This window comes from Hylaeus anthracinus, unplaced genomic scaffold, assembly GCF_026225885.1.
Source record: "Hylaeus anthracinus isolate JK02 unplaced genomic scaffold, UHH_iyHylAnth1.0_haploid 11982, whole genome shotgun sequence".
Lineage (NCBI taxonomy): Eukaryota > Metazoa > Arthropoda > Insecta > Hymenoptera > Colletidae > Hylaeus > Hylaeus anthracinus.
This window is the reverse complement of record NW_026534330.1, coordinates 3,852,212-3,866,687: the sequence shown is the minus strand read 5'-3', so window position 1 is coordinate 3,866,687 and position 14,476 is coordinate 3,852,212. Positions and strand designations below refer to the sequence as shown.

Below are 14,476 nucleotides of genomic sequence, written 5' to 3'. Positions count from 1 at the left end.
AGGTGTGGACAGTACAGTGCTTTTCTTTCAATTATTCAAATTATTTAACTCACATTTTTATTCATTGGGTAGTTGGAGAACGTAGGCTGCATAATTAATTTTTGAGACAGATCTTAGGAAATCAGATGGTTGTATCGTAGAATATATTTTACATCTTCTCAGAAGGTAGATCCAATGATTATTTGATCCAATGCATAATGTTTTTATATTTAAAAGAAATTGTTTTTGAATATTTTATCGACCAGAAAATTAGTCTACACAATATGGTAGCAAATTATTTTCGTATCGGATCACCGTGAAATAATTTCATAAACCAAGGAGTTACTATAAATAGAAATGATCAAGGCGTCTTTAATAAAGTGTCTGGGAAGACGTCACCGGCTACAATAAGCCAATTACTGCTCAGCAATCGCGATCTTGATTTATTTTTCATTGTTATTCATCGTGTCCCGTTTCCTTGTTGTTTGGCGATGCTAATCGAGAATTTCGTTGGAAATAATAGCCAATTATATAAAGCACCATCGCGAAATCCGTCGATGACGTCCTTATCTCCGCCGAAGAACTCCCTTAATGTCTTCGTTTCCCGTCTCACGACTTTATCGAATCCCCTCATTAAATGTAAAGCAGATGCAGAACCAGCTCGATCCACCGCGGACATTAGTGCGGTTCATTAACGGGATTGTAAATGACCCAGCCCCGTTCCGCAAAGTCATTAGCATATTCGTATCCGAGCACTGGCAACGGTGTTGCGAGAGACGAGGCGGCTTCGAGCAATAAGTTTTTGCGGTTGCCAACGCGTGTCACACGCGAGAAACATCTCCCTTCGATCGACATTCCGATAATTAGTTAAGTGTTGTGTTAATTCTCCGCTCACCTTCGTTTAACCCCTTGACGCACCGTCCAAAATGGACTCTGCGGCTCTCACAGGTACATTTCCATTGGCTGTTACATTAAACACAGCGCGTAGTATTTTCTACAGCATTATCAATCCTTAGCATTCATTATTGACACTAATTAGAAAATATGAATTTAGATTTTATCGCAGAAACGAATTTCCCAAGGGTTTTATTCGTATTTTTTTCTGGTCCAGGCTTGGCTCTGACTTTGATTAACTTTAGTAAATAATTGGTTTATGGAATATTCATAAGTGTGAATTATGACAATATGAAAGCAACGCACATTTTTGATGATATAGCGAGAAGAACTCTAACACGAAATGACCTACAGAGGCGTGTATATTAAACAAACGCAAAACAAAATAAAAGAGTTACTTTGGCGTCAGTAATGACGCACTATGCATGTGCCCAGAAGAAAGAAAATTGTCTAATTTACACGCGACATATATAGGTATACGTGGCAGGAATTTTTATCCATGTTATTATTCCTCTGTCCTCTTTCTCCTACAGGCCACTTCCAAAAAAAGCTGAGCACGGAGCCCCGATCACCAGCAACAACAAATACGATTTGTTATTCGGCGTGACCAACAACGAGGCTCTGTGGAAGTTCGCTGAAAAGGATGTGCAGAAAGGATTCGAGGGCGAGAGGCGAGACAGGATCATCAGGACGTACGTGAGGAACGCCTACGTCTACCATCTCACGGAAATATTCTACACTGTAAGTAGATTTCATTGACTACACTGTTGATTAAAATCGAAGACATTTCGTAGAATGATCGAGTAAGAATCAAAGTAGGAAATCATAGTTAGAATGATCAAGTACATGTTGATTGTTGTGTTTAAAATAAATTTTGTACATTGTAGATGTTCATGTTGATAGAAAATAAATATACGAAAATTTTATTCGACATCTGTTTTTGTAAATTCGTAATCGTTTTTAAGCTCAATAATTTGCACACGTGTATTGAACAATGAAGAGGATTCTAAATAAGAGAAACGTATATTAATCAATCTGAGTTCCATACGCTCCAAAGATACCAATGAATAGTTTCTCTGTACACAATGTATTTAATCGTATTTATATCGACTGGAATGTAATAATAATAATCATAATAATAAGAGTCGCGCAACGCAGTCGAATGCGTCTGGTACGCGTCCCCATGGACGACATCCGCGTTACGTCCAATTTATCCCCATTATCTGCGCGTTCGTGTCCCAGCTGGCAATTTAATTATGCAGCGTATTCCATTAGAGCTGATAAGACTATTAATGAACATTAAACTCGGTGTGAATTTTACACGTGATCTCGCGTGTGAAACGGCATAGTTAGGGGTTAACTTTCCCTTGCATTTTCCAATCACTTAAGAACACAGATTGCGACTACGAAACGTATCATTCCTGTATCGTAAATTAATCGTTTCGCAACGATCCATCGAATGTCGTGATTGTGGGCTTAAAATTGGTCCCGTGAATATTAACGAAAGCGGGTCGAAGCTTAAACTTTCGCCCCAATCGATATGATCCACGTGGCGGAACAATTATCGCGCAATTTGTGGTTGAATACCGTTTTACGATTATGGATAATTAGACGCGCACGCGGCATGGAACGATATATTTTTATAGCGGCAACAAGAGACTCGATGATCCGCCAAATGTTTGCCAAATTATTCCCTAAGAGCATTACGAAAACGCACGCGAAACGGCTGGGAAATAATCTTCGAAATCGGCAGCTTATCGGAATTTATGAAAGATGATCAATTATTTTGCTAATTGTGCTCTGTAATTCCCACTAAATATTTGCGATCTCTTACTTTTCGTATTTATGCGTTATCCTCTGTGGATTGCAATCACGTTGAAATATGGTTAACGAACTCATAAGTTAAATAACTGAATATATGTCATGTGATATTTCTTCTCTTTGTTTGACCAATATATAACAAATATGTAACGTGTCTAGGTTATTCTATGTATATACATTTCATCGCTATAGAAAAATGCAAACGCCTTTCATCGTTAAAATGAATCTCACATGGGACTATATTGAAAAAATCACTGAACGCGATTCCGTATAATAAATTGAAACGAAACAAAAGTTCGTTCGACGGTTGTATTTATCGCTCTTCGCTGGACTGTTTACAAAAACTGATGACAGTTACAATTATCCCGTTCGTCAAAGCATGAACGAACGCAGGCACCGCGTCGCGAAAAACTGTCTCGAATAATAAAAACAGGATACGCTTGATAAAACGAGAACCGGCAAACTGTCTCGACCGAATCCCCCCCCCCCTTTCCTCTCACGTTTGCATTTATCGTTAACAAAATGCGCGGAAACGAACTACTGTATCAGTTTTCCCATTTCATCCATGCTGTTAGAATTCGTTCCACGGCTTGTTGGAATTTCAATGAAATTCATCGCGATACGTTATTGTTCGCTCGTGATTTTTCACGAATGTTATCGACGGTATTACGAAACAACAACAGAATGATACAAAAATAAATAAATACGATGGAAAAGATTGGAGGGCGAATAAAAGTGAAGCGGTGTAAATGATGATTCAATCGAGAGGTAATCATTTTGTGGCTTAACAGAACTTTTAATTTTAGGGCTAACTGGCATTTCCTGAAATCCTTAAGTTTTAAGTTCTTCGTAAGATAATTTTTATACGATCTAAAACTGAAAAGTACAATTTGATAACTTTTAAAGATATCATAAGATATAAAATAGATTGAATTATTGAGTGATACTTCTTGTTTGTTAAACCTGCTCCATTTCGTTTTTATTATAAATCAGGTGGTGAACGAGTACACGGACTGGGAGCGAACTGTGCAACACCCCGTGAACACGAAGGACGCCTGCGTCCAGGCGCTCAGCGACGCCCAGTTCGTGGCGCCCCTTGTGCAAACTGGTGATCTCTTCACTTTAAGACACACGAGGAAGTCCAACAATCGTGACATTACGCCAGTACCAGAAACTGTGGAGGAACCCATGCCCAAAACGTACTTCTACGTGTTCAACTATCAGAACAAAGATGGCGGCTACCCCGAGGTAAGTGGTTCTTCAAACACTTACGAAACCAAGCCATTTCTGGAAACTAAGAAATACATGAATTGGTTATTATGAATTGTTCGTGTCATCTGTACCCTCGCGTCCTACTTCTTCGTGGAATGAAATCTTGATAAAATTGAAACGAACGTCACTATTGTGCCACTTTTTGAATTGTCGTCTGACATATCGTTACCAGAAACAAAATATCTATTTTTATTGATAACAATACACAAACTGTAATTGGAAACTATAATTGGAACAGACAGAAACACTCCCAACGATCGCTTTCGTAGCCAGAGGCGAAACTGATTCCGATAGCAGCCTGCGATAGAATGAATGCCATTCTATTGTTTCCCCTACACACTGTGTATTTCTTTAAAAAATAAAATGCTTACAGGATCAACAATTCTTGATGGCCTGAAAAGAATATTTTTCGATATATATATATATATATTATAACTCAAAGTTTACAAAGGAAACTAGGACATTAGAACTTCTTTAATCTAAGTTGCAAGCTATGTTGAGTTAAAATTTTTCAATTTTAATACTTTTAAGTGGAAAGAAAGATATAATATTAATTACATTACTTGACCTATTTACCCCAAAGTTTCTGTTGCACGATCAGCTCAGGTCCTATTTGGTTATAAGTTTCGAAATTTAATATGCCACGCAACGTTGCTTCGTCATTTTGCGAAAGAATCCGGAAAATTCGTCGCGGAACTCTTTCATTTCATTCCCAGGGATATGAAAGAGTCCACGGTTGGAGTAAGAACGTGTAAATATTCTTGGATGGGTTAGTTCATCCGTTCCTCGCGTGCATTGACTCAAAGAAATAAAAAAAAAAATAATGGATAACTGTGCTGCCAACCAAGCTAATTATATTAAAAAGATCATCGAATATCTGTTCTCCAGAGGATTCGAGTATTGAAATCTCGATTATCCAGCCTGTGGTGTAAAAATATTGCCTCAAAGGAAATTGAGTTTGTAATGGATTCTGTTTTATCGTGGACGAAATACAATTCTCCATCAAATGTAATAAACTGCATTGATGATTTAAATATTTGTATCAAAATTAATAAAAGAATTAAATTGATCTTAATTCATACTTCGGCCAACAGAATCAATTCATGAGTGCTTCCACTTGAAACCAATTGTTATTACGTCCACTCTGAATTATATTAATTGAATTAAAATTTTGCAATACAAATAATTTTTGACCGTCCAAAACTTTTAATATCTGCACGATAAAATCGTTAATGATCGTTACAATTACTCTCAAACGCAATACAATTAATCTTAAGTTCCATTAGCGCGAGGAACAGAACCGAGCGCCTGCGGTTCCTCGTTCGATCACTCGGGACAGACGTGATAATAACGATCGTTAAAATTATTATTATTATTATTTGCAATTACAGAACGAAGGATTCGTCAGACATTTCTTTATTCGAACATCTACGCGCGTATCAATTAATGTAACACGCTGGTCGCGCACGCACTCGGTCGTTCGTAATTTCATTGCTCGTTATTTCATCGTTATTTCATTACTCACGGTGTCGGAGGTGTAGGAACAAGTGAATAACCTTACGTAGGCGATCAAGGAAGCTCCTATCGGTGTGAAAATTTCGATCATGAGGTCGTTGCTGAACTCAGTCGTTAAAAATTTGCAAAATTAGGGGAATAAGAGCTGTTATCTTTCCAGAGTCACGAGTCGTTCAGACTCTTACAAATTACAAGTCACTTTTTAACCAGATAGAATTAAGAAACAAATAAGAATTCCAAGGCAGCAATCACAGAAAATATCCAAGATACCTGCGTAATCATCCAGCTGGCAGGGTACAGATAAACAAAGATTCTCTTCAAGGCCTTCGTCCTCGAACGATCGTAGGGCCAGTGCCCAGTGATGTCCAGGAAGAACCTGGTGACCTTGTAGTATCGATTCTCGAAAACGTCCATCGCGGGACGAGGGACAGCACGCGACTGTTCACCCTGGCGATTCGACCCTTTCGCGAAGCTCTCGTCTCACTCTTTTATTTTCCACGAAACGCCCTCGTGAATGATTAAAATCCCACCAACCGTTGCCTTTTCGCGCGAAACAACGAAAACTTTCCCTAATAACACGTCTGGCCGACAAAGTCGCCAGGAAATTCCTCGGGAGTTTTCCTACCTGGGTAGTTTTATCTTATTTTCGCATTTCTCGCGCTCCTTCTTGACGCGCGTGCGACAGCCTCGCTAGAAATTCTTTTCTCTCTGGGACGAAATCGATCGATGATTTTCGACGTTCCCGGGCTAGCGTTGCACTCAGTCATGCTAGGGGCATCGTCGTGAGTACGTCGAAAAGTTTTGCGTTCCTGGACGACGTTGGAGAGGAGACTCTTTGATCTAAGACTGGTTTAAGCTGGGGTGTTCATGGAGTGAACTTTGGTTTTTTTAGAACGTGGCGAGGAATTTTCCTTTCGAGGAAGGTTTTAACGCCAGGACACGTATTATACGGTAAACTAACAATAACTAAAGCGATTGATGTACAGAGTCTCATGGATAACGCGTTACTGTTAAGCTTAGGGGAAGATATCGAGGAATCAATTGTCATAAATGTCTAAACGCTCGCAGTGCAGCGTTCGGAGAGCCAACTCTCGCGAACTGGTTGCTTTGGAAACCGAAATAATGAAATAACTGCCAGCAGAAGTCAGAGCACCGTTTCCACGGAAATTACTTCTCTCTTCGCGAGGTGAGTCGCAAGTGGGGTTAGCTGCGTCGTCCCTGAAAACGTCTCCTGAGACAATGACTACCGAGTGAGACACAAAGACGTTGCTTGGAATGCGTTTATTAAAGGAAAACTTAATTCAATCGCTGAGCTACCCTCCGGTTCTGGTTTTCCTACGAAGATACAGCCACCGCTGTGGCGTGCAATCCTGTGAATCATTCCGCTGTTACAAGTGACTGTCGCAATTTCCGGTCTGCGTCGAATCCCATTCTTGGCTGCCGGTTACTATTTCAGCGCGCAAAGCACGGCGAAGTAAGGTATCGAGCTCTGAAGGATCTTGAATGGAAAATACGGAGACGTCGAGGGAGTTCTAGACGAGTTGGAATCCAAAGGGGTTGGCTTTAGATCTGTTTCGAGTTCTATGGATTCTTTAAAAGGGAAGAAAAATTCCAGGTTCAAGGATGAATCTATCCTTAAAGGCAGGGATTCATTGAATTCTCTTTTGCTGGTGGCCTTTGCTTCGATTTCAATCCATTGAGTGCCACTGTCCTAAGTGTTGGAAAGCTAACCGGAAAATATTTGTCGACTTCTTTGAGATGCCAGTGATTGGTTAATCTTAGCAGCAAACTTTACCATTTTACATCTTTAACGATGCTGTCTAAAAGTTGACGAGTGACAAATTGCACAGATCCATACACTATTGCATTATTGCTCCCATTGGTGGCATGTGCATCGTTTCATAATATCTGCAAAAGTTTTAAACAAAAATAGCCTTCCGCGTGATTGTAAGAACAATCACGAAAAAAAAAAATTGAGTTTCTTGAGGAATACTAAGCTTTTACAAGTGTCGTCGTCGTTGGAGTAGAATCTTGCAAATTGAATTTGATAATGCAGGGAGGGGGAGTTTAACAAATCTATGTTGCAAGTTCCACAGGACTCTTTTCGCGCCGTTGAGAGTCCACTCATGGTTTAACGAGAAAAACTTGAATTCCTTACAACTCCATTTTCTCTGGCTCCGTTGAACAGAGAACGCGGAGATGGTCCCTGGATTTCCACGCGTGGGACACTTCTCTGTTCTCTTTTCATTTATGAAATTACGAACGGAGAACGAACGGAGTGCAAACGCGATTCACGGAAAAATAAAACTCGCCGAAAATTTCTGCTGAAACTCAAAGAACGTTGAATTGGATGTAATGAGAATTTCTAATAATGCTCGAAATTGAACAAAAACAAAGTTTAAGGATCGTAGATAAGTCGAAATTTGTTGAAAGTGATCTGATTCTAAAGTTATTAATATCAGCATTCCTGTTTCGGAATAATAAAATTATTAAAGGGTTCTCGAGGCTCCATATTTAGAGAATCAAAGAAATTAATGTAAAAAGAATTTGAATAAGTCGTTAAGTATAGTTACAAGCCCATTAACGTGCCAAAAAAAAATATTCTAATACCATAACAACACTGCAGTTTTCCGCGTATAAAATGGGAACTGAAAATCAATATATATACAACTACGAAGAATAATAATTAATAAAATTTGACGACCTCCTGTACAGGTACGTGATTTTCGCCATAAATTTTTTGCAAACTGTACAGTCTTTCTGTACCAAAGCACCAATTCGAAAGCCTGCAGTACATTCTTGAAAAGGCATCAAAAAGAGTAAATTGACCGTGAAGTAATCGAATGTACAAACTCACGCTTGATAAAAGTTCTCCGCAGTCTACCAGCATTCGCGTTGGATAGACGTTCAGAAACACGATGAACACGAACGCCATGGTATGCGGTAACAAAACCTCCTTGATGCCATCCAACGGGGTTAATTTATCGAACAACTACAAACATACCTTGCTCGATATAGGACCACGCGTAAACAAAATTATGCGCATTGTTCGAGCTCTTATTTAACATGGACCGACGTTTCAGCAATATTAACTCATTAACATACCCCGTTACGGTCATTTTAGTGGAAGCTTTCCATCCTAGAAGGTAGAAAGTGACGTGACGTGAGTTTGTTCATGCGTTTCACAAATCTGTAGAAATACATAATTTCCCAGTCGCAACGTTGTATCCATGCCATAAATTTTCTACCAAGCTTCCAACCCAATATTTCGAAGAAGTCTATACTTCGATGGAGGTGGATCAGTCGATTCCAACCTCACATTTTCGCTTTCATATTGTCTTGCCGCAAAAGCACTTTAAACATTTCACGTTTCTACCAAGTCGCGACAATTCCTCATTTATTATTACCCTGGAACAAAGAGACACTTCAGAAAATTTTTGTCTCCACTCTGAAAGTTTCGAATTTGACAGCGGAATTTCCATTGGTCGGGATTTTCCGGTAATGTAGAGTACTCGATCGATAGTGCAGATTACTCTGTCAGCAGAAGTCGATAATGTAGAGTGCTCGGTCGATAATGCAGATTGCGCTGTCGGTAATGTAGAGTACTCGGTCGATAATGCAGATTACTCTGTCGGTAATGTCGTGTGATCGGTCAATAATGCAGATTACTCGGTCGATGATGCGGATTGCTCTGTCGGGAATGGAGCACTCGGTCGATCATGCAGATTACTCTGTCGACAAAAGTCGGTAATGTCGTGTGCTCAGTCGATAATGCAGATTACTCGGTCGATAATGCACTTTACTCTGTAGTAAATGTAGAGTGTTCGGCAGACAGTGCATATTACTTTGCCGGTAATGTTGAATGCGCGGCCGATAATGCAGATGGCTTTATCGGCAATGTAGAGTGCTCAGTCGACAATACAGATTGCTCTGCCGGTAATGCAGGGTACTCCGTCGGTAATGTGCATTGCTCTGTCGATAATGCAGATTGCTCCGTCGGTACTGCAGACCCTCCGTCGGTAACGCACAGTGCTCGGCCGATAATGCGGGTTGCCCCGCCGGTATTGTAGAGTGCTCTGCCAAAAAAGCAGATTGCTCTGTCGGTAATGTCATGTAATCGGTCGATAATACAGATTACTCGGTCAATGATGTAGATTGCTCTGTCGGACATAGAGCGCTCAATCGATAAAGCAGATTGTCCGGTCGATAATGCAGATTACTCGGTTGGTAATGCAGATTGCGCTGTCGGTAATGTAGAGTGCTCGGTTGGTAATGCAGATTGCGCTGTCGGTAATGTAGAGTGCTCGGTAGATAAAGCAGAGTGCTCGGTCGATAATGCAGATTACTCGGCTGGTAATGCAGATTCATATAAATTAACTAAAAACTATTTTATACTTTTCACTTTAACTTTTTAGAAGTCGGCTAAATTTTTTTTCCAAAAAATTACTTTATTTTTCTGTACTGTTACATTCATGTACCTTACAATTTTTTCGTTTCATTTTTTCTATTATCCTCTTTTTCATTGGATCACTCGGTTGGTAGTGCTCGGTCGAAAATGCATATTGCTCTGTCGGTAATGCAGATTACTCGGCCGATAATGCAGATTACTCGGTTGGTAATGCAGATTGCTCTGTCGGTAATGTGGTGCGCTCGGCCGATAAAGCAGATTGTCCGGTCGATAATGTAGAGTGCTCGGTCGATAAAGCAGAGTGCTCGGTCGATAATGCAGATTACTCGGTCGATAATGTAGAGTGCTCGGTCGATAAAGCAGAGTGATCGGTCGATAATGCAGATTACTCGGCCGATAATGCAGATTGCCCTGTCGGTTATGTAGAGTGTTCGGTCGATAATGCAGATTACTCGGTCGATAATGCAGATTGCTCTGTCGGTAATGTAGAGTGTTCGGTCGATAATGCAGATTACTCGGTCGATAATGCAGATTGCGCTGCCGGTAATGTAGAGTGCTCGGTGTATAATGCAGATTACTCGGTCGATAATGCAGATTGCTCTGTCGGTAATGTAGAGTGTTCGGTCGATAATGCAGATTACTCGGTCGATAATGCAGATTGCGCTGCCGGTAATGTAGAGTGCTCGGTCGATAATGCAGATTACTCGGTCGATAATGCAGACTGCTCTGCCGGTAATGTAGAGTGCTCGGTCGATAATGCAGATTACTCTGTCGGTAATGTCGTGTGCTCGGCCGATAAAGCAGATTACTCGGTCGATAATGCAGATTACTCGGCCGATAATGCAGATTGCTCTGTCGGTAATGTAGAGTGCTCGGTCGATAATGCAGATTGCGCTGTCGGTAATGTAGAGTGCTCGGTCAATGATGCAGATTGCTCTGTCGGTAATGTGGTGCGCTCGGCCGATAAAGCAGATTGCTCGGTCGATAATGTAGAGTGCTTTGTCGATAATGCAAGTATTTCATACTTTTCACTGCATTTTCTCATACTTTTAAGCAATTATATCTAGATCTAGTGGGTATTCATATAAATTGACTAGAAATTATTTCATACTTTTCACTGCACCTTTTTGGAAGTCGGTTAAATTTTTGTTCCAAAAAATTATTTTATCAACGTAGATGAAGTTTCTCGCTTTGTTTCGAAAGGTACGAAGGGTCGAGGGTCGCAGGGGGTGGCTGGCCAATCTCGCAGGTTTCGAACGATTTCGGAAAATGGTTCCTTGGGACTTCGTGATCGAGATTTTCGAACTCTACGTTAATATTTATGAAATAATAATTGAATTACGGAGCACCTGACTCCAGATAAACGAAAGTTTGTAACGACGTCTTTTATAAAATAGCAACGATTTCTTGTTAGAGAAGCGAAATTAAACTTGTAATTTATCGATACTTCGATATGAAAGAAAAACAACTTTTCTCTGAATATTTTCATCGAGTAATTAACCGACTTATCTCGGATAATTTTTTCTCTCGGAGGAATGCCTCGAGCAGGGATGGGGGAAATTCTTCAGATAGAAAATTTTGCCCAACAAAGTGAAAATAAACACTTTTTCCAATAGTTACTCGTTGAATAAAAATTAGAATTTCAATTATAAAGTGAAACACTTTGACATGAAAACGTGAATTCGCTATATTTTGATCTTACACTATCAGAATGATCTAATATTATCGTTGTTTATCGATTGAACAAAATTCTGTCCATCTCTAGCCTCAAGTGATGAAATAAATTTTCCTCTGGAAAATCGTCCAATCTGTTTATCATTTGCATGAAAATATTTCGAAACCTCGCGCAATAATTACAGAATAAAAGAACACCGAATGCAAAAGAATCCTGCACGATGAATGGTTCATTGGGTGGAAAAATATGCGCGTCAATTTTGTTTCCGACAATTTGTTGCAGTAGAACAAACATTCGTTTCGTACTCATCGGACAGAAACGCGACGTTTATTGTAACCGTTCCAATAATTTGTAAACCAATGCAGCCGCAATCACTCGACCATTTAACAATATTCATCGTCACCGACTGTGACACTGAATAATTTACATACCTCGCGCGTATTGTTAAATACATGCACGTAACGTTCGTACGTAAACACGATTATCGTGTCTGTCAAACACTGTTATAACCCGGAATCTGAAATTCTCCAAGTCAACATCGAGGCCATGCTGCGAAATATGCATCACGGACACGCTGCGTTATGATAACGACGAGCACGACGAATTTTCATGAAGTTGAAATGGCGAAATATGTAAAAGATAATGGATGTGGAGGTAAACATTATTCTTTTAACCCCAGAAATATAAACCTTCGACATTTTACTAAAATGATTTTCTTTATACTAAAAGTAATTGCGCCACTTTCGACGTGGCAAATTTTCTTTACGATAAAAATGGCCCTGTCACGTGGAAAGTGACATTAGTTTCGATGCTTCCTGATGCAAGGAAACTTTATAAAAATAGCAATATCGAGTGGACACCGCGAGTCACACGCTGGTAAAACGCGAAGCGTCTATTCGCATTGTTAATTTGATATACATCGCTGGATATATACTCGAATTGATCACTGGAAAAATACACACCAACGTCAATACGCGCGGCTCTATCCGTTTACGATATTTCATCGAACAAACGAACCAACTAGACCATGGCAATCAGTAACTCTCGATGAAACGTGTCACGCGACTCGAAATGTAAAGTATTTTAACTGGAAATGGGTTTCGAATTAGATTCCATCTGACTGGTGAACGGAATCTGGTTACACGGGATTAAACCCCGAGTCAGTTTGGGTGAATCTAATCCCTGGAACGAGAACGCTGTTTTATTCTTTTTATTCTTCGCGCGTGAGCTCGTAAATAATTGATTGCTTTCACACTTTGTCAATAATCTACTCGAACACACAGAGAGACGATGCTGTGACAGTAGAACCACCGTATTCAACGCATAAGTATCATATAAAAGCATTGTTAACAATTGAGTAATTTCAAAAACAAATTGAAACACAACGATCGAATTGATCATGTAGGTTTACTGTTAAAAAGAAAGAACCTACTCTTCCACTGATCATTTTAAATAGTTCAAAATTAAACAGGCATTGTATACCCATTGTATACCCATTAAATGCAAACAATTATTTACTGTACGCATTTTCCCTATGTCATAAGGTCAACAAGTGGCCACTGAAGACGCTCAGATCGATCTGAAGCCTATACTGAAACTCTGAATCTACGGACGAGTCCCTCGATCCATTTCCCTTTTCCATCCTCGAACGAATAGAGGCCAGGCTTCGAGAAATGTCGAACGAGGCTGAAGTGAGGGTCGCCCCAATGAAAGCAAACAATGTCCCAGGGTGGGAACGTCTGGGGTAAGGCTCGCGACTTTCACCCTCCTCGCGCGAGGTATAAATAATTCCACAAGTTTTTACCTTCGGTCTCTCATACCGCATTATTACGCTATTGTTGCGCTGGGAAATTCAACACGCGGTGCTGCGTTTAGGTAATTGCGGTCGTTTATTTTCAGCGTGTCGACTATGCGCTCGTGAGAATTTCTTTCCGGCGTGTTCTATGAATTTCCTCGCGTTTAATTGACGTAGCATTAAAAATTACTGGCTGGCGGATTTTATTTAATTTCTCAAGACTTCGAGCTATTATTTTAGGAAAAGAAACGTTCGATTTTTAGACAATTTCAGGAATAGGGATAAAATGGCAAAAGCTCAGTGTCCCTGAGCTTACCATTCCAAAACACCATCCTTTGCCAGCTCTCACACTCTCCACGACAAAGTGCTCCTAATTGTCGCACTTTTGATTCGATTTATCGCCTCCTACCTACATGTCACCAGTGATGGAGAGTCTAACAATTTGACAGCATCCGACGGCCATCTTCTGCTCCCGTTCCGTCAGCATCCTGCTGAACGAGTTCAAGCACGGTCGAATATGAATCGCAGAGAGCGAACGCATACGGACGCGGAATAAACTTTGAAATGAGTTTAAAACTCCTGGATTGTTGGGCGAACTGTCGGCAGATTTGTTATCCCACAGGAGAATGGGGGGGGGGGGGGGCCCGGATGGTCGGATGCAGCTGAATCCAAGACGCCCGCCGGGTTGGTTAATCTTGGGGAAATTATATTTGCGTCTGTGCGCGGTGTCTGCAAAATAAACCGGCCGCAATTGCCCTGGCTTAATTGCGTTCAACCATGCCGATGGTTTGCGGCGAAGGCGACGTAAATCTTTTCCATGGTTTACGCCACGATGCTCGAACAGACAGTGGTTATCGATAGGCGAGGCAATGGGAGAGAATTCTATTCGGAGGTAGACGTCAAGGAACGTTTTTTCAAAAACAAAAACGGCGTAATATAGTTTGTTTTATTCGTTAGATTAGAATTTAATGTGTTCCATTTTGTTGAAACGTCGAAAGAAAGCAGAAGATAGTACGTTTTCTATTCAATGAAATAGAAATGAAACATTTTCTATCAATTATATTTCAACAAAAAGAATGAGAAACCTTAAGATTCCAAATAAAATAAGAGAACTAAA

At 40.2% G+C, this 14,476-nt stretch overlaps 1 protein-coding gene across 6 annotated transcripts in view; it reads left to right on the top strand.

The window, feature by feature from the left end:
* Positions 1-14,476, top strand: part of LOC128886307 (neuroligin-4, X-linked) — a 328,018-nt gene that overhangs the window by 217,810 nt on the left and 95,732 nt on the right. For all 6 annotated transcript variants that reach the window (XR_008459789.1, XR_008459790.1, XM_054141022.1 and 3 more), the window contains 2 exons: positions 1,407-1,614; positions 3,688-3,942. Coding sequence is in view for 4 of the 6 variants with exons in the window: in XM_054141022.1 (XP_053996997.1) it covers positions 1,407-1,614; positions 3,688-3,942 (463 nt within the window). In the remaining 2 variants the exon portion in view is untranslated. The remainder of the gene's footprint in view (positions 1-1,406; positions 1,615-3,687; positions 3,943-14,476) is intronic.